General features: G+C 43.0%; 1 protein-coding gene across 11 annotated transcripts in view; it reads right to left on the bottom strand.

Annotated features, from left to right (window-relative positions):
* KASH5 (KASH domain containing 5) overlaps positions 1-21,617 on the bottom strand; it is a 3,089,192-nt gene that overhangs the window by 2,504,473 nt on the left and 563,102 nt on the right. For all 11 annotated transcript variants that reach the window (XM_078655089.1, XM_078655096.1, XM_078655092.1 and 8 more), the window contains exon 4: positions 9,113-9,174. In XM_078655089.1, coding sequence (XP_078511215.1) covers positions 9,113-9,174 — 62 coding nt within the window. The remainder of the gene's footprint in view (positions 1-9,112; positions 9,175-21,617) is intronic.

Here is a 21,617-nt window from a genome sequence, read left to right as displayed (position 1 = left end):
CTACTTTCCTATCCTTTGTTTTACAAAATTTAACAAAATGTCCTTTTTTACCACAGCCATGACAAACAAAATTCATAGCTGGACAAAACTTAGAATTAGCCTTATGACCTAGCTTCCCACATTTTTAACAGGTAAAACCAGTCACATTAGTTTCCTCTTTACCCATCTCCTTTACTACAGGTTTCACCTCTTTAATTTGTGTTACATCAACTTTCACCTCTTCAACCTTCTCCTCAACCTTTCCTTTATCATTTTTTAATTCGTTCACACATTTCAACATATGTTCCACCCTTTTAGCTATCCCAATTACCTCTTCTAAAGGAGGTTCATCCTTGAGCCACAACTCTTCCCTGATCTTATCTTCCCTACACTTCAAAACAAATTGATCCCTAATACGTTCCTCATTCACCGCACCATACTTGCAAGTAGAAGACAATTTTCTTAGAGCAGTAATATACTCCTCCACAGATTCATCTTTTCCTTGCTCACGTTTCCCAAAATGATACCTCTCCATGATGGTACTCATGCGCGGTAGATAATGTTTATCTAATTGTAGTAAACACACCTCATATTCATCCAAACCCCTTTGTTCTTGTTGAGACAACTCTGGCAAATTTTCAAGCACTTCCTGCCCCTCCCCACCCAGACAATGCATGAGTAAGGAATGTTTCCTTTCCGCACTTAAATTAGTACCACATACTTTAGCATAATGCGCAAATATCTTTTTCCATTTACTCCATTTTACCTTTGGTTCTCCTGGGTCACTCAGAAAAAATGGAGGCGTGGTCACATTCTGCATTACCAGGACTTATGTTATAACTTCACAAAATACAAAATTCAATAAAGTATTAACTTTTCAAAACAATATCATTTGATTTGTAAATTAGAATGATGAAGTATTGTACCTTTAAATCTTCAAAACAATATATTTTAGCTAAGTTTCAATTTAGACTCAAAATTTTAAATTGGTCTACAATTTGCATAAATTCTAAACCCTTCAAACAAATTCACACCTCTTCCGATTTTACTAAAACGAACATTACAGACCCCTCAAGTGAAAAAAAAACCATGTTAGTTGGAAAATAATGTCAAAAAACTTCGCTTTCCTTTTCACGCGATGTTATTTCTTCAAAATAAAACTTCTGATCTGCAAAACTTGCAGCTGCGCAGCCATGTGACGTTCTAGTCAATGTGTGAGCAGTCTGCTTCGTCACACGCTCAAAGACGTTGCTAGGGGAGACCTTCACCGAATCCCTTAAGTAGATTCAACTACGTCACCATTCGACGAAAGGGCTTGAACTGGAAGGATCACGCCTTCAACAAGAAACGGTAACTGACAAATCTTTTCTCCGCCGTTACCATGCGCTTTGCCTTTGCTTCACATAAATATGAGACAGAAATTCTTCCTGCTTTTTTTACACTTGAAGCAGAATTAACTGTGAAGCGCGAGCACAAAAAAAAAACGTCATGAACTCCTTCCCTCAATATATCTATATTTCACAGCCGCGGGGGAATACACAAACTCCCTTTCCAAACACGTTGCCGTTGGGGAAGTGCCAAACAAGTTACAGGAACAAACTTCGAGCAGAATTAAATGTGCAACGCGATCACAGGGAAACGTTAGGAACTCCTTCCCTCAATTTACATATTCCACAGCCGCTGGGGAATATACAAACTCCCTTTTTAAACACGCTGCCGCTGGGGAAGTATCAAACGAGTTACAGAAACTCCTGGTTTTACACAAGAATGGAGGTTTATTTCTCCTCTTCCAACACAAAGTTAATTTCACAAAGGGTTGTCCGTTTAAATCATACAGAGTACTTAGCTTGACATTAAGGTGCTTCCTTCAACTTCTTTTCGATCCCGTCCTCGTCGCCAATGAAAAGTTACCAATAATCACAAAAAGATGATAATTCTTAGGTCAGGTTTATTGGTAAGCACCTTAACCATCAGCTGTCAGGAGGCAACTGCCTGAAATAGAATCCCCACAAGAACATTCCAAAACCATAGAATGTACAAATGATAAACATGAAGATAATACTACAGGTAGCAGCAAAGCGATTCCCTGCTGCCTCGTTGCTCAATGAATGATCACAAAACCAAGAAAATTTGCTTCCAGAATGCTTCAATCCTTTTTAACTACCTGATGGAGGGGTCAAGGGGTAGGCTTTAGGCCCAGGTATCCATATGGGTATCCATCAGGGCTTCCTTAAATGTAAGCCAGGGCTAAGATGAGCATGGCAGAGGGTGCAAAACTTGAGTGAGGACATTTGTTTTCACTTCATTTGTAGGCAGCTGCATATCCAGGACCTCAGCCAAATGTCTGATCAACAAAGCAAATAATGCACACTCGACCACTGACAGTCCAAGGGGGACATTAACAATCTCAGGGGAGGTATCCAGCCTACTGACCTCTGCATGACCATATAAATATCATTATAGTGTGGGAGTGAACATTTTCCATCATTGTCGTCATTATCAGGTAGCCAAAAGAGTGATGAAGCCTCTGAGCAAGGCATGTAGAAGAAAAGTGTTTTATCTGAATGTGAGCACAAGGGAAGTGGGTGCACTGGAGTGCAGTCAAAACGCAACATCGGTCACGGTTGAACTGGATTCAGCTGGTCGGACACCAAAGTCTCGACTTCTGGTGCCGGCAACATCCAGATCAGCATCGGTAGATACGGACCCAAGGGAGGTTCGAGTGGCACAGACAGCGCTTAGGACAGATCTGGCAGTGATACCTCCACTTGCAGTCCAAGCAAATAGTTAAGCCCCAAATGAACACCAGAAGGAGCTGGAAAAGTGCTATAAATCCACGATGTGGCCCCTTTACGGGCCAATTGCATGTAAGAGAACCAGTTGAGAAATCACCTTCATGTGTGGAGATTGGGAACAAGAATAGCTGGCACATTGGCACACTTCCTACTTCTCTTTGGATAGAGAGTGCTGGGAAGGGATCGAGTCTTCAATTTCTCAAGCTTCTTTTTGCATCTGGACATACCCAAAGTTCTCCACCGTGAAGAGAACCAGTGGCGCGAGCAGCCTCAAGAGCAGGAACAAGTCTCCTCACTAGACTTGGATCAAGACTTAAACAAGATCTGTGATTTATTATGGTGTCTGCAACATACAGCTTTGCGTCACAGCCCCCGACTGCCTTCAGTTGCATGAAAACGCATTCTTCACACGTCTAAATAACACTGCAACCTCCGATACCCCTCAAACCGATTCCATCCCTACTAACAATCAACCAAGGACAAGTAAAACATCCAGACCACGGTTCTCTGAAGTTATTCGCTTTGCTCTCGAGCCTCAGGAGGTTCAACACTGAAAGATCCCACAGGAATGCCGAGAAGTACTAACTCGGGCTTGAGCGGACAGTACCAGTAAATCATACTCTTTAAAGTGGAAAAGATTCTGTATTTGGCAAGAACAGATGCTTCCTGGGTAAGTAACATTATCCGTCTGAGGCATGTGAGCCGCAGATCACATGCTTTGTATAGATTATACAGCAGTATTCTCCCAAAGTGGTGGCTAACCTGTAGCTGTTGGAGTTGTCTGAAAGAGTGTTTTAAGTACTGCCTGGCCCACATTAGCTTGTTTTCTGGCTAACACATCTTGGTGAATGTGTGTGGTGTAGATCATGTGCAGCTTAACAAATTTCAACTATGGGGATGTTTCCTAAGAAAGCCATACAAGCCACTATTTTGCAAGTGGAATGCACTCTGGGGATATTGTTAACGTTCTTTTTGCTTTTGCATAACAAGTCTGAATGCATTTAACAATCCATCTGGCAATACCTGACTTGGATATAGGATTGGCCTTGTGTGATGTGCAAAAGCAACAAAAAGTTGTTTAGTTTTACAAAATTATTTTGTTCTTTCAATGTAATATAAAAGTGCTCTTCAAACATCTAACATGTGTAGAACTCGTTCTGCCACTAAATCAGGTTGAGGAAAGAATACAGGTAACTCAACCGACTGATGTGAATTGCAGGAACTACCTCAGGTAGAAACTTGGGCTTAGTATGAAGAACCACTTTGTCTCTGTGAAGTTGGAAAAAAGGTTCTTCTATGGTTAGTGCCTGTAATTTACCCACTCTCCTCAGTAAAGTTCACATTTATGCATGGGTTCAAAAGGTGGCCCCATTAGTCTTGTGAGGACTATGCTGAGATTCCACACTGGGGCAGGTGGAAGTCTTGGTGGGATAACTCTTATGTCTTTCCATGAAAGCTTTGATTACTAGCACTCTAAAAAGAGTGTTGCCTAGATTGTAGATACGCAGCTATTGCAGCAAGATGTAGTCGGATAGAGGTGTATGCTAACGCCGACTGCTGCAAATGTAACAGATAACAAATGATATTTTGTATTGAGGCATCAAGCGGAATGAGGTTATTGTTGCAATAGATAACACAACGTTTCCATTTAGCTGCATAGCAGGCTCTTGTAGTAGGCCTTCTGGCATCTCTAATGATAATCATACAGTCTGGTGGGAGATTTACGTAACAAAACTCTAGGATTTCAGGAGACAGATAGCGAGGTTCAGTTGTTTGGGATCTGGGTGTCTGATTTCTCCATGGCTCTGTGTGAGGAGACTGGATGAGAGGTGCAGTTTTTGATGTGGAACTAGTGACAGATCCAACAGGGTTGTGAGCCAAGGTTGACGGGCCCATGAGGGAGCTACTAGGATCAATGTGAGGGATGTTTGCCTGTGTTTCCGAACCACAAATGGAATGAGTGGGAGAGGCGGAAAAGTGTAGGCAAATATCCCTTACCAGTTCATCCATAGTGCAGTGCCTTTGGAGAGCGGGTGTGGGTACCTGGAGGCAAAGTTTGGGCATTTTGCATTTTGGTGTGGCAAAAGGATCTATTTAAGGGACTCCCAACTTTGAAAGTATGGGGGATAAACTTGAGGGTGAAGTTCCCATTCGTGGATTTGCTGTCTCTGTCTGCTGAGGAGATCGGCAATCTGATTGTATTCCTGGGAGGTGTTCTGCTAGGAGATAGATTGTGTGGTAAATCGCCCACTTCCAAATGGCTTGAGCCAAGTGCGATAGTTAAAGAGAGTTTGTCCCCCCGCCCCTGTTTTTGTATATAATACATAGCTATCATGTTGTCGGTATGAACAAGGACAGCTTTGCTGACCAGGTGAGTCTGAAATGCTTTGAGCCCTAGAAACACTACAAGCAGCTCTAGATGGCTTAGCTGGAGAGTTTTTTGCTGTTAACTCCACAGGCCGTGCACTGTGTGATGTTGAAGATGAGCCCCCCCCAACCAGCGAGGGACGCGTCCAATGTTAGCATTATGTGTGGAACAGGGTCTACGAAGGGCCGTCCTTTTGATACATTTTGTGGGTTCCACCACTGCAGAGAGCGATGAGTGTGGGTGCTTACCAACACTAGATCTGTTAAAAGACCCTGTGATTAGTTCCTGGAGGGGACGCATGTGAAGCCTGGCATGGGGAACAATGATGATGTAAGAGGCCATCATTCCCAACAGTTGCATATACACTCGAGCTGGCAGCGAGTGAGTGGGCTGAAACTAGAGAGCTAGAGCCTGAATATTGCAAATTCTGGCTGCATTGGGGAATGCTAGTGCCCTTTGAGTATCTAAAATGGCTCCTAGAAAGTTTTGAGTGGTGGAAGGTTGAAGATGCAATTTCAGCACCTTGACTGTGAACCCCAGTTGGTGCAGTAACTGCAGTGTCCTGTGAGTTTGTTGAAGACACTTTGGATACATACTGGCTTTGATGAACCAGTCATCCAAGTAGGGGAAGACAAGAATGTGTTGTCTTCTTAGATGATCAGAGACCACTGCCAGACACTTTGTAAAGACTCTGGGAGCTGTTGTAACTCCAAATGGGAGTACTTTGAACTGGTAATGATGGCCCGCTACCACAAATTGAGAAATTTGTGATGAGCGGGATGAAATGGAATATGGAAGTTTGCATCCTTTAAGTCTAGAGTAGACAGAAAGTTGCCCTATTGCAGAAGTGGGAGCACTTGTTGAAGTGTTACCATGAAAAAATGGTAAGGATGCAATTCTCTGAGGTCCAAGATAGGTCTGAGAGGAATGTCCTTTTGTGTATTAGAAAATAGAAGTATACGCCCGACCCGTGGTATTGCAGTGGTACGGGCTCTATAGCTCTTTTCAAAATGAGCGACTGAACCTCTTGGTTGAGAAGGTGTGAGTGGTGTGGTGACAGTTTGTGTGAACGTGGAGGAATGTTTGAAGGATTGTTGGTAACTTCCAGGCAATAACCAGAACGGATCATTTGCAGTACCCATTTGCCTGTAGTTATTTACTGCCAGACAGGTAGGATTTGTGATAGACGCCCCTCGACAGGTGTTAAATGGTAAGGGGGAGTGTATTAAAGTCACTGTTTGGTATTGGAGTGAGAGGCACGTGTGTTAGAACCTCTACCTCTACCCTTGCCATTGTTGCCTCTATAACCCCCTCTGAAGAACCCTTAGAGGCCGAGGGCGGATTGTTGCCTTTGTAGGTTGTAGAGGCAGTGTCTGAGGAGGTGTTTTTGAACCTGCCCCGATAAAAGGAGCGTCGAATGGAGCCGCGGCCTGATGGTGACTGGAGGGCTCCTATGGTTTTGCCACCTCCGAGTACTTTTTCAACTTTTCTAATGATGAGTCTACTACAGCTCCAAAGAGGTGTGTTTTGTCAAATGGTGTGTTCAGAATGGAAGCCTGAACCTCTGGTTTGAACCCAGAAATAGGTAGCCAGGCATGCTTCTTAAGAGAACGCTAGTGTTAACACCTCTAGCAGCAGTGTCAGCAGCATCTAACGCACACCTGAGGGAATTGTTTGAGATGATCTGCCCCTCCTGCACTAGGTCTTGAGATTTGGACTTGTGCTCATCAGGCAGAAATTGTAGCAATTGCTCCATTTCATCCCAAAGCGCCCTATCGTACCTAGCTAGAAATGCTTGTGTACTAGAAATGCGCCAAAAGTTTGCAGCTTGGGAGGTTATTCTTTTTCCAGAGGCATCTATCAATTTAGACTCTTTGTCTGGGCGTGGAGCATTCCCTGGCGTTTGGGAATTAGAACTCTTACGTTCATTAGACATGACTAGAGAATCTAGTGTTCACTGCCCCCTGATCTAAACTGGGTCTGATGGTGCAGATTTATATTTCTTGTATACCCTGGGGGTAAGGATACGTGCGGGCAAAGGATCATTAAAAATGTCATCTACATTTCTGAGCATACCCTTGAGCAGTGGAAGTGTGTGCAAGGATTTTTGTTCACTGCTAAGAGTTTAGAAAAGGAAATCTTCTTCTAGGGATTCCTTATGTAACTGGACCCCATGGTAATTAGCAGCTCTGTTTAACAATTCTATGTATCCTACAATGTCGTCTGGTGGAGAGGGTTTAGTAGGGTACAGATCAGGATTGCTTCCTGAGGGAGGATTAGTGTGATAATGTCCCCAAGGATATGCAGGTGGTGGATCATTGGCCCTAGCTCCATCCCCATCATCCTGATTATCCAGTATATATGGTGTTGGTGAGTCAGCAGGTGAAATTAGTAATAGTTGAGACTCAGGAGTAGGTGGAGATGGAGGAGTAGGAGGAGAAGGGTTAGTGCCAACATTCTTCCTTTTTAAAGGGATGTGGTAAACTTCCTACGTCTCTGGCTTACGTTTTAGTGTCCAATATGTCCAGTTGTTGGATGAATAAAGAGTTCTCTTTGTTTCGGGTCCGGTTTCAAGGGTGGAACATCGAAAGGGAACTCCTTTGCTGGAGTCTTTGCAATCTTCTGTTTTGACGCCGGTGTTTTGGATGCCGAGGTTTTCTGATCCGAAGATGTTTTCGGGGTCAAAGGGAGTTGGGCCGAGCCTGACTTTGACCCCAAAGGTTTCGGCTCGGTGCCCAAATTCGTGCGACTCAGTTCAGAGCCAGAAGGCTTTGGGGTGTGTTTCGGTGCCAAGCTGGAGGGCGGGGCGTTAGACACTTGTTCTCAGTGCTGATTGTGGCCCTAAGGCGGAGGTTGGACCAAAGCTTCTTCTTAATATTAGGTGGACTTTGGGGCAAGGGAGGATTAGTACTCACGGTACGCTGCCGTTGCAGGATATTTTTGTTCCCATCGGAGCCTGAGTCCGAAACGGAGATGGGATTCTGTTCTTCCTCGGATCCTATGGCTTCGCCTGTTTCCTGTTCAGAATCTTCTCCAAAGAGGTCCGGAATGGAACCTGTGTGCTGGCTTTGCATGTCGCAATGTCGAGCCCGATGATCAAGAAGCGTCTTCTTCGATTGGAAAGCCTTACACGGGTTGCAGTCCTGTTCTTTTTGCTCCGATGACAATAACAAGTTGCACACTTCATGTGAGTCGGTGCGCAGGAACTTCATATGGCACAGAGGGCAGATTTTAAATGGAGTTTGTTCAATATACTGCGAGGCGGACCTACGCGGGTATGTCCGACGGCCTTCCAGGAGCTACCCAATCAAAAGAAGGATTTTGAGTAAATACAATACGCGGAGAATGAAGATACGCGATCGAAAACAATACCGTTGAGGGTGAGTGTATTGGCCACCAAGGGGAACCTGCGAAACAGGGTCAAACCGAGGCACAGTAATTCATGCCAGAAATAAACTATCTAACAATGGAGTCGATGCCCAAGCCATTCACCAAAAGGAGGAGTCACCTACCTCATGCCTGGAAAGACTTCTTGGAAGAAAAACAACTTGCAAACATCCGGACCCAACACTAGATGGCAGGAGTATGCAAAGCATGTGATCTACAGCTCACATGCCTCGAACATTCTTTTCTCTATTGCCTTCAAAAGTAAAATACCTGCAAATATCTCAGAACGTGACATACTTTGACTTTAAATTGGATAAGCTCCAAACGTTGAGTCTCCTTCTGGCCTTATATGCTTTTGATGCTTAATTTAGCCACCCTGTCACATATGTCAAGCCCTGATAACCACATAATTTCTGTAGAACCAAATATATGGTTGAATATGTATTCTGTGATATGTAAATTTGCGTGTGTGCACGATTATGCTACTTGGGCTAGTATGTATATGTTGCAATTAATTTCATGACCATGTTGAATTAGAACACAAAGCCAGCATTGAAATTTTCCTCCAATTAGACGCACTTACCACATGGTTGAAGGTACACGCTTTCAATTAAATTGTCTTCCTCCTTTGTTCCCTCTAATACCCTAGATAAAGCAAACATGAACATCAATCAGTACAGTGCCATTCTAGAATGCATCACCACTAATAGGGAGAGGTGAAACCAAATTGCTCCTCCCAACAGGCTAACCTTTCCTCAGCTCCGCCCAAGAGATAGTAGCTCTTATTTATCCTGAAAAGAGGATTAAGGAAGGCAAGGATACAGAATTGCTCAAACTTGCAAAGATGCATTTTGTCTGTTCAAGCTTCAACCATTAGTGTCTGATTTTTTTATATATTAATCTTATATTTTTCATTTATTATGTTTAGGCATTAGATAGAACTGTATGTTTAACAATGTTGGGTTATTAAATGGAGATGCATCTTTCAACTAAGTGTTGCTTAGCAGTTATAGAATGTTGGGCTCCTGCTGGTCAGTTTAAGGCTGGAGCTGAAAGAAGAAACACTCTGCCTGGATCTGAGTGCTGTACTTTCCTGAGAATAAAACTTATTCTACATTTACACTTCTACTTGTCATCTTTGGATGTAATAGATTTCAAACTACCTAAGTACTACAAAATTACAATCTGGATGTCGTGTTTACACATATGATTATGGACAGTTAGGTCCTTTTACACTGAGCTCTCAGTGAGGACTAGGCGAGTGAGGGTGTCGAATTATGGCAACATTCATTATAAAGGCCAGTTCCTGACGCGCTTCAAAACATACTAATGCAAAAACAAATACACTAGCATGTCATAATATTAAAGAAACATGTTCCAAATGCATTTAAATGTCTATGTCTAAACCTGTGGTCATTTCACTTTTTGTGCTGCGATCCCTTTATGTGAAAATGATCTGGTTTGGACTCCAAGGGGATCACATTGTAATCAATGTGCTAATCCCCCCTTCATTCCCTTGTGCCAAATGGATTGCAGGAAGCTCACAGTTATAAGGCCTATAGAAAAATTCCATACTGCTGAAAGCGATACAGATGTGGAGAAGTGTTTCGCAATTTGCTCCAGGAAGAAAGTGAGTACACATCATTGGAGAAAAGAGGGTATCACTAAAAGGGCTAGATTGCCAGAAGACCAGAAATAAGACATCTATCTGATTTTAAAGGGTGCCAGAAATGTATAAAAGAATCTCTAAGTACTGTTTAGATAACCTCTATCCTATTTCCAATCGGGGAAGTAGATGGTTGCATTTACTTCTCGGTCTACATTATTTGGAGTCACTTACAACTCTTCTACAGACATGCAGTCCTATCTCTGGCAATATACTCCTACCACCTACCAAATACCTGGAAGTGAGGGACACATTCAGTAAGCTATTAAGGTAGCCCCAGACCTAGAACTCAGGATCATGCCCTTTGGACTCAGGTTTTCTGTTGGTCCTATAATGACCACTTCTCGTAGTAGACGTGGCAAATGTTGGAACTGTGAACCAGTCATGCTAAAAAAGGATTTGCGCCAGACTTGAAAGCATGGCATTTGCGGGACAGCTGCAGATGAAGGCTATTGTTCCATCCATTCTCCTCTGTGTTCTACAACTCTATTTTGAGGTGCCAGAAAGTGTTACTTTACAAAAGAGAAAACTGTCCAAAGGTCCAACAATAGATAAACCCAACTGGCAGCAGTGATACCAACTAAAATGGCATTGGACTGGCTTTGTCAGGAATGACAGCATATGGAAAGCCATTTCCCCACCAGCATCAGTTCTGAATGACACAGCCATGGTAGTGTTGAAGAGAAATCCCAGAAAATGGTCCCACCATGCATCATGAACATTTTAATCTTTATGCTGTAATATGTTTGAAGCGGTACAAAAGGGGGTGGTGATGGACGCAGCATCTGAACCAATCAAACACTCACACCCAGTCAACAGATCTGGGTTTAATCCATCACTGTTCTTTAGCCCACTCTGCCACCCCAGTTCAGACATGGCCATATGCAAATCAGTCTGACCCCGTGCCTCATGGGAACAGTCCAGCCCGAACTACCAAGCCATGCCTTCTCTGGACCGAAATCAAGCTTCCTAGGACCGGTTCCTGGCATTTCTGTTATCTTCAGCTAGGCTTGCTAGAATCCAGTGGCAAAGTGAGCAAGGAACTCAACGTCTGAGCATACCCAGCCAACTTATGGCGTACAAAGCGGTACAAAAGGGGGTGGTGATGGACGGAGCATTTGAACAAATCAAACACTCACACCCAGTCAACAGATCTGGGTTTAATCCATCACCGTTCTTTAGCCCACTCTGCCACCCCAGTTCAGACATGGCCATATACAAATCAGTCTGAACCCTGTGCCTCATGGGAACAGTCCAGCCCAAACTGCCAAGCCATGCCTTCCCTAGACCGGAGTCAAGCTTCCTAGGACCGGTTTCTGGCATTTCAGCCGTCTTCAGCCAGGCTTGCTTGAATCCAGTGGCAAAGTGAGCAAGGGACTCAACGTCTGAGCATACCCTGCCAACGTATGGCGAATAAAGCGGTACAAAAGGGGGTGGTGAAAATCGTTTGAAGGCCACTCCACCAAATGCTAAATAGGGCACGTTGACATTCTAGCAGAATAAAGTGTTCAAAATATCATACTATGAAAAATATTGTAGCCAAAATGCAGACTACCACAATAGCGCAAACATAAGTGTATACAGATAAGTATAGGTTTACTATTATATTCCAAAACATTGATAATAGCTGTACGCTCTCAGGAACCACACAACAATCCAAGAAATGCTATTTCTTCGGTTTATTCACACAACGCGTTTCGGCGACTTGCCTTGATCACGTGTGATAAGTTTGTGTGAGAAAAAAGTGCTAATTTAAATAAAGTTACACAAGCATAGAAATAAGTGTAGGACATACAGGATTCCAAATTCACAGTATATGTATCGGCCATCTTGTAACGTCGAACGATTACATATCAAATTGCTTTGAATACATTATATTTTACTAACAAAATTGTTGACAAGTGTCAAACAAACTGGTAATGTGAATATTAAGTCATAGCTAGGTCAGTGAATATTATCAATACAGAAACATTCCTGAATTCTGCTGAAAGCATTATTGACCAGTGTCAGAATATTTTAAGAACTGGGAGTTCAAATTAAAGTCCACATTGCGACATGTGTCAAAGGGACACCAAATATTCAAAGCATAAAAATAATAAGTGTAAGACGTACATCATTCTACTTTCACAAAATATGTGTCGGCCATCTTATAACATTAAGCAGTGCGCATTGCAGTACTTTGCAGAAAAGATATATACTTTCAAAATTATTGACAAGTGTCAGACATAGTAACAATCTGGGTATTGAGTCATAACTGATCAGTGAAAATTACTATTGCAGAGAATACTCCTGAATTCTACTGTAAATATTATTGACCAGTGTCTAGATATTTGGAAAAATAAGGTTCCAACTAAAGTCCACATTACGATATGTGTCAATAGGACACCTGGTATACGTGCCAAAATACGGAGCCTTGCAACGATTTCAATCTATAAATTCATTATTAGAATGCAAGGAATATATCTTATCTGGCAAAAGCTCTATTGGATAACAAAAACTAGTGCATTACAACCCAGACTATTAAAGTTAAATGCGTCAACTTCATATAGTCTCATATTATATACATGCATGCTTGTGTAACTTCTTTTGTGCCTACAAATGGACGAACAGGATGGGGTGCCCGTGATGGTGAATCAATTAATTCTGGGAAACCCTGCCTGTTTTCCTGTAAAAAAAAACATACACAAAAGACAAAATTACAATTAAGATTAAAATTATTTTCTAGCACAGTTGTTAACATGATCAAGAAGGCATTATATTTACATTAATTATACTACTAGTTCTAAAGCACCCTCTATACTCTCTTTTGGATGTCTATGAACGGAGTAAAAAAATGATATCATTGACGGGAAAACTTAATGAGGGTAAAGATGGACATATATAATACCTCTATGAGCCCTCTTTGAGATGCACTGCTAATTCTTCATCCCAATTAAGACCACCCGGATGTTTACTCTGAATGTTTACATGGTTAGGGGATTTATCACAATATTGCACAATGTCCATAGCGAGTGACTTTTACATATCATGATACATTTTATGTAATTTTTGTCCTCGATTATATGTGAATAATGGCATTATTTTAACGCTATTTATAAATTGCTAGGTATTTTACCAGTAATATTTTTAGTGTTTTACTGCTTATATTTATTGTACAGATCCTAAGTATTTTACATTGAATGTACTAGCAGTCTTTTTACCATGTCTATTTTTTGTGGCCCAATTGGAATGTAGCACTGGCACTAAATTTTCACTCCCCACTCAATCTCGCTGTCATGTGAGCAAGGCTCAAGGGAGCCGAAACGTTATGAAGCCGACAAGCAAATAAAATATAAGAACCGAATTTTGGTCCGTGCTTTGCTTTTCATTGTGTCTGCAAACGCAAGTGCTGCGCATTGGGAACGGAGGTTGGGCCATATATATATATATATATATATATATGAAGAAAACCACTCCTACTGCAAGGAAGAAGAGGCACGTACACAAGGCGTGTATGGATCAGGCTTATTTATTATTGTTCAGGTCACCCACAACCCTGCAGAAAAGGAGTGACGCGTTCCGATTTACTAAGTACGTTATGGTCCGTACCTGTCTGTTGCGGGAACTAAGGCAATTCAGGACTGTGGATTTTTATATATATATAGCCCTCCCTATTTTATATTTGATCCCAACGATCCACAAGGAAATATCACCACTACTCGGAAGACCGATTATATCGGCCATTAAAAGTGCCGGGGAACAAGTGAGTCAAGATATTGACTACTTTTTACAGGATTTGGTTAAAAAATTACCTAGCTATTTGAAAGACACAAGAGATTTTTTAGAGAAAATCAATGATCTTTGTTGGAGTGATGACATGTGGCTTATAATATTAGGTGTCAAGTCTCTGTATACAAGCATTAATCATGCACAGGGAATAGCTGCTGTTGAATACTTTTTATTGAACAGATCATGTGAATGCCATGAGCATAATAAGGCTATTATCAAACTTATTGAGTGGTGTTTAAATAACAATTTATTCCTGTTTGGGAAGGATCTGCATAAACAACTGAGAAGAGTGGCAATGGGTTCCTGTTTCTCCCCCAGCTATGCGTGTTTACACGTAGGTTGGTGGGAGGAAGAGGGCCTGAAAAAACAGCATAAGACATGGGTCAACGAAAAGATAATCTGTTCTCTCCGATACATAATTGACATCTTCATCTTATGGCAAGGGGATAAATCAGAGGCCCTTAATTTTGTGGATGAGATCAATCCGAATTCCCTTAACCTCCACTTCACATCGAAACATTAATAAAACAAGTGTGGAATTTTTAGATTTGAAGGTATACAACAAAGAGAAGAGAATAGAAACAACACTGTATAGAAAGCCTACTGCTGGCAATGCCACGCTCCATGCCACTAGTTTGCATCCGAAACACCTAATAGCAAGTATTTCCTAGGGGGAGATTTTGAGGCTAAAAAGTATATGCAGTAAAAACACGGATTTTGATCATTGCCTCAAAGAAATGATTGTGAGACTAAAAGCACGCAGCTACTCAGACATATTATTACAACAAGCTGTGGAAAAGGCAAAATTAAGACCCAGAGAAAGCCTTTTCAAATCCAGTGAATCCAATGTTGCGGTTGTGGAATCAGATTCGGCAACAGGGGAAGGGATTATAAACAACAATAATCCTAGACTTATAACAACATTTAGTAATGAAGAAAAAAAGATCAGGGCCATTATAAAGAAAAATTGGCCGATCTTGTTAAACGATGCCATTCTCAATCCTAGGCTTCCTAATACCCCAACTATCACATTTAGAAAAGTGAAGAATATGGGTGTGGTGCCAGACAAGAGTAGCCCTGAGACAACATTGAACACTATGTGGCTTAAACCTGCACAGGGATTCTAAAAATGTAGTAGTTGCCGAGCGTGCAAATTTGGGGCTAATACAACTCACTATCAAACTCCATTTAGCGCGCGAGATGTGGAAATTTCTGGGAGCTATAATTGCAAGATGGAATATGGCGTGTATGTCCTTACATGCACCTGCAGTTTCAACTACATTGACAGTACCGAGCTGCAGGTGCATTTAAGGATCTTACAACACCTGCGTGCTATTTTACATAGTGACCCCGCCTATCCAGTGGCACGTCATTTCAAGAGAAGTCACAATAATGACGTTGCTTGTTTGAAGTATTTTGTAATAGGGGCAATTCCCAAATCACGTAGAGGTGGGAATCGTGAGTGCCAGTTACGTCAACTTGAAACAAAGATGATATTAGAGTTTGACAGTAAATGGCCAAATGGGTTAAACAATATTGAAGAAATGCATAACTTTTTGTAGATCTTCAGATTCCCCTATATTGCACTTCCTAATATGACTGTGTATATAGGGCTCCGGAATCAATTAAGCAAGGTAATAGTTGGGGTACAAATGCATTCGCGATAGGATCTTGATATATAGGTTCCCTAATATCAAGTATATGAAATGACAACATGAACAAATGAATTTCCCATGGTAATATATTTGTATAGCTCTGAAAGCATACCTATGTAAATAATGTATTTTTATCACCTCCTTTTTGCACTTATTTTACCGATATGATGATATATTCTTTTAAATTGCTATTTATATGCTTTTAACAATTTTATCCAAACATTGGTTTATTATTGTTAACAATATTGATAGACATTGTCAGTCATACGGTTTGCACTTTCTAAGCTCATTTGCACATTAATGTACAGTTTTGCACAGTGGACTTGCTGCTATTCACGTCTTTTGCACAGAAACTCCACATGCAATATGCAGCCACAACTAAACCTCATGTGGGGAGGACTACATATGTGACACAAGCTTTTTGTATTCATACAGCAATATAATCAAGTAGGATTGAGAAAATGTGAGTCGAGGGTCAACATGTGTAAAAAATATAAAACAGTATTTATACAGATATATAGATAGGACATGTGAAGAAAGAAGAGAAAACGCACAGAAATAAAAAAAATGCAGAAAGAAGCAGCAGAAGTCCTCAAAGACGAAGAAAAGTGCAGGAAGAAGGAAAACGTGCAGAAGAACAAACAGAAGAGCAGAAAGAAGCCTTGTTTCCAAATCATCCTGTACCCTCAACTTTTTCAGACGGATACTGGTGGTAACGGAGTCTGACTAACCAGTGCTATGTTAAAAGACACTTAGAATACACTGAAAAGCCTAAATGCACTACGGAACACTATGCGTTGCGGTCCCCCTATGTTTAGCATGACCTCCTCTGTAAGCCCGTAGTATATAATAGGGCAGGGGTATTAAAACTAGCTCTTAAAACGCGCCACAGGGCGTGTTTGCACCTGTCACCTCAGGCCCCGTCCCCTCCATTCACCACTGTGCAAACACGCTCTGTGGCCGTTTTAAGTTGGGAGATTAAGTCCCCTTGAATCCTGAGGGTCCCTAGGGTCCAACTAGCCCACTAGGTACCCCCAGTAAGCGCCACAGAGATGCGTTGCATAGAGGTGTAAAAAGGGGCACAGCATAGTCCACCTCTCTGCAATGCAGCGCAGTGGCACTTACTGGAAGCACCTGGTGGGCTAGTTGACCCCCAGTGGCCCTCAGGTTTGAAGTGGAATTATTTCCCCAACTTAAAACGCGCCACAGGGAGTGTTTGCACACGTCACCTCAGGCCCCGTCCCCACACTTCCCCATTATGTAAACGCGCCCTGTGTCCGTTTTAAGTTTGGAGTTTAGGTCCCCTTGAATCCTGAAGGTCCCTAGGATACAACTAGCCCACTAGGTACCTCCAGTAAGTGCCAGAGAGGTGTCAAAAGTGGCACGGCTTGGACCACCTCTCTGCAATGCAGCTCAGTGGCGCTTACTGTAAGCACCTGTGGTGCTAGTTAGCCCCCATGGGCCCTCAGGATTCAAAGGGAATTATTTCCCCAAACTAAAACTTGCCACGGGGCCCTGTGGCCGTTTTAAGTTGGGAGAATAACTCCTCTTGAATCCTGAGGGTCCCTAGGCTCAAACTAGCCCAATAGGTACCTCCATTAGGCGCCACAGAGCTGCGTTGCAGAGAGGTGTAAAAAAGGGCACGACCTGCACCACCTCTCTGCAACGCAGCTTTTTGGCGCACACTGGAGGTAACTGGTGGGCTAGTTGGCCCCCAGAGTCCCTCAGGATTGAAGGGGAATTATTTCCCCAACTTAAAACGCGCCACAGGGCGTGTTTGCACACTTCACCTCACGACCCGTCCCCTCCCTTCACTACCGTGTAAATGCGCTCTGTGGTCGTTCTAAGTTGAGAGATTAAGTCCCCTTGAATCCTAAGGGTCCCTAGGCTCAAACACTCTGCAACGCAGCTCCGTGGGGCTTACTGGAGGTACCTGGCGGGCTAGTTGGCCCCCAGGGACCCTCAGGATTGAAGAGGTATTAATTCCTCAACTTAAAACGTGCCACAGGGCGTGTTTGCACACATGTCACCTCAGGCCCCACCCCTTCCATTCACCACTGTGCAAATGCGCCCACTGGGCATGTTTTAAGTTGGAGGAAAAACTCCCTTTGAATACTGAGGGTCCCAGGGGTGCAACTACCCCACCAGCGCATCATTCTGCTCCTGCGTGGTTACAACATTATCTAGTCTTGACACTAGCCCACCAGGAACCTCCATTAAGCGCCACAGAACTGCGCTCCAGAGAGGTGTAAAAAATGGCGTGGCCTCAGAACACCTCTCTGCAATGCAGACCCCTGGCGCATACTGGAGATTCCTGGTGGGCTAGTGTCAGGACTAGATAATATTGTAACCACACAGGAGCAGAATGATGCCTTTTTTCAACTCTCCTCTCGCTACTTCTCTGCTAGGCTTTCTTTACTAACCTTCGCAGGTAAGTACCAAGGGAGGAAAGGGGAGTGGGAGAGAGAAGAGACTGCTCGTATCCTTCTTTAGTTCACTGCCTCTTCTTCTTCTAAGGCTGTAAGCAGATACATTTCCAATAACACTTTTGTTTTACTATTAAACTTTAATTTTAATTACACTTTATTTACTGTATCTATTATCTTACCAGGAGACTCTTTGGGGCTGGCCTCTCTTCTGTTGAATGTGTAGTTTTAAGTATTAACGATGTGTTGTTCTTTTCTTTATTCTCAAATATCGACAAACTTCTCGCAACTACGTCTCAAGGAGGTAAAAGCAAAGGTAATAATCTTAGGTTGGGTTATTTACCCACATCTACTTACTTCTATTTAATTCTATCAAATTCTATTTAATTCCTAGTCTTTCCTTATATCTTCTTTTTCTTAATAGGTAAGTTGTATGTGAAGGTTCGATAATTTAGATGGTTCTTAATGTGAACTCAAAAGACGAAGTCAACTTTTTTTTTGTTTGTGGTATGACTAATGGGGATTACAATTAGCCACAAGCGTATACTGAAGACCTCTTAATAGGTCTACCTTAAATGAATTTAACACTTAAACATGTGATACTTCTCACACGATTTTGCCAATTCTAGATTTGATGGCTGAGTGTAGAGATTTGTCCAACGTGATATTTTCCTCAATATCCTTTTAAGCAACTGGATCCTTAACTAGCTGTAGCATCTCAAATTATTTATTTTATTCAATCAGTAAACAAACGTAGTTCCGACAACTCTAAACGTTACCGGCACACTGCGCACCAGTCAGATTAAGAACTCTACTCCACGGACTTGCGCACTGATTCAAATTCAATATTCACATGCGCAATAGAAAACCAACTTTAAACACTACACTTGGGATGTGCGCAATGCCTTAGACTCAAATAACACCTGCGCAATAGATAACAAGCTATGAACGCTACACCTGTGGAAGTGCGCACTTTTTCAAAACACAAAGGAATGTCTAACAGACACTAACCTGCGGTCCTCTTGGTTCTGAGAGCCCAACGCTGAAGAACGGTCACCCCAAAGACGCTGCCTGACTTGCTACTCGCGACGACTCCAAGGTAGGTCCTAACCGGGGAAAGCTCTCGGTGAAGTGCGCCATAGAACATTGGTGCGCGCTTCACCTGAGCTTCTAAATCAAGAGGCAAACGACTAGACCGCTAAACAGCGGGTGTGCTGGCGGCCATCTTGGATGTCCAGTGTCGCCAGCACACGCGCCAACAGGCATGACGAGCCCTAAGATTAGCATAATGTAAAAAGGGGGCTGATATAGTGGCTACAACAGGGCTACAAGGAGGAAAACTCCCACGAGCCCTGACAGCTAGTTTGCCCCCAGGAACGAATTTTTTCCCCATCTGCAAACGTGCCAGGGGGCGCGTTTGCAGAGTGCTGCAAGAAGTGTAGCCCCCTGTCTTTTTCAGATTTTTTTGGCTCTGGGGACCCTATCCCCCAGGGTCCACGTGGCCCCCCTCCTGAGGCCATAATCGCCCCGGGGATCCCATCCCCCGGGGTCGGCCTTTCTCTTTAAAAAAACAAAAACATGTACGTATAATTTGGGAGGAGGCCACGTGGCCCCCCTCCCAGGCCACCTCTGGCCCCGGGGACCCCATCCCCCGGGCCTGGCCATTTTTTTTTTTTTGGAGGGGCCACGTAGACCCCATCTCAGGCCTATTATGGGTCCAGGGCCCCCATCCCCGGGGCCAGCCTGCCTCTTTTTTTCATTTTATATTAAGGGGAGGGAGGCTGCATTGCCCCCCTCCCAGGCTACTTGTAGCCCCGGACCCCATCCCCCGGGGCTGTCCCTCTTTGTTGGGGACCGTGGAGCGGTCCCCAATCCCCCCACGGTCCCAGCCGGCTCCCCGCCTTCTGCGGAAGCCGACATTGCTTTTCCACATGGGGAGCAGCTAACATGCTGCTACCCATGTGGAAAAGCAATCTGCTTTGCTTCATTGAAGCAAGAGCAGGTTTCCCTGCTTTCGCTTCAATGAAGCAAAGCAGTTTGCAATGACAGGGTGGGAGCTGCGAGGATCCCGCCCTGTGATTGCAAACAGCAGTGTCCCGGGGGTGGGCACCCCGGGACACTGCAGGGGCCGGCCATGGGGGGTGGCGGCGCCAGGGCCATGACAAGGCTCCAGGAGGGGGGAGGCGAGGTCCCCTTCCAACATCTTCAAAGCCCCGGGGAGGTAGTGGTCCCCGGGGCTTGGGGGTCCATCACAGTCACCCACATTTTTATGTGTAGAGCCCCGGAGAGGTCGCAGTGCCGGGGCGTGTGGGGGGTTCAAGGCACCCCACAAAGGTTTTTTTTTTTTACGTTTTGTTCCCGCTGCGGGATGCGCAGATCCTTCGCGCATCCCACGATTTAAAAAAAAAAAAAGTGTTTCCACCCTGCCCCCTTTGCGTGTTTTTCGCGTTTGTTTCCACTGGTTTCTTGTTGCACAAGATGGCTACCAACACTTCCTGGTTTGGAGTGTTGACAGCCAATTAGCATAAAGCTTGTGCTCAGCAGGGTGCGCCGATCCTGCACGGCCATAGATATAATTATGCTTTTACTTTTCATTTTCTCAAGAACTACTGAACGGATTTACACCATTTAACCAAAAGGCACGACTCTGAACCAAACCTTTTTGCCAAATTCGGTGTAATTCCATTCAGCAGTTCAGGCTGTAGCTGCAATTAAAGGTTGCTATAGAAAATTGCATGGGGAAAACACGTTTTGGGACCCCCCCTTTTTTCTCGGCCCCCGCTTGACGAATCACCCCGAGACTTTCAGGATAGGAGCGGACCGGAGCGCCCCACCAGTTTTAACAATTTCGCGGAGATTCATCAACCGGCGCCAAAGTTATTTCAGATAGAATGTTGCGGATTTCCTATGGATAATAGGTCCTAACTATAACTACCTACTGGCGACCACCAGTAGGTAATATATATATATATATATATATATATGGGTTTTTTTCCCATCACTTTACTGCACTAGCACTTTAGTATTTTTCAAACATAGAGGTTCAGTAGGATGCCCCCAGGGGCATGACTGCTACTGTTGTTCGTTCTTGCACTAGCACTTTAGGCTATTTATCCGTACAGTGGCAATTTTGTAAATAGAAACTTTTTTAACATGTAATGTTTTAATGCTTACTTTAAATTGCCATTTGTATTCTATACATGTATGAATCAATTGATACTATATTCTATGCATTTTTTTATGTTTATCCCAATAGGTTTTATTGAGACGCTTTTAGCCTATTCATGTGCTATAATTATTGATTAATTTTCCTTTTTGCTTATTACGATGTGTTACCACCCACTTGGTTTTTATCACATTTTAATTACGTTTTAAGCAAAAATTTAAAGTTTCAGGTATTTTTACAATTTAAAAAAAATTCCTTGAAGTTTATTATAATTTTCAAATGGACGTAATATTCATGATGCAATGTTTATTATGTATAGTTTATAATTTGTGTCAATAATGCTAGCATTTTTTACCGTAGGCACTTGCCTAGTACTCACAAATGTTTCCTCTATGTCTATTTGTCAT

This window comes from Lissotriton helveticus, chromosome 7, assembly GCF_964261635.1.
Source record: "Lissotriton helveticus chromosome 7, aLisHel1.1, whole genome shotgun sequence".
In the NCBI taxonomy this organism is placed as follows: domain Eukaryota; kingdom Metazoa; phylum Chordata; class Amphibia; order Caudata; family Salamandridae; genus Lissotriton; species Lissotriton helveticus.
The sequence above is the reverse complement of the archived record's forward strand: the minus strand, read 5'-3'. Positions and strand labels throughout refer to the sequence as shown.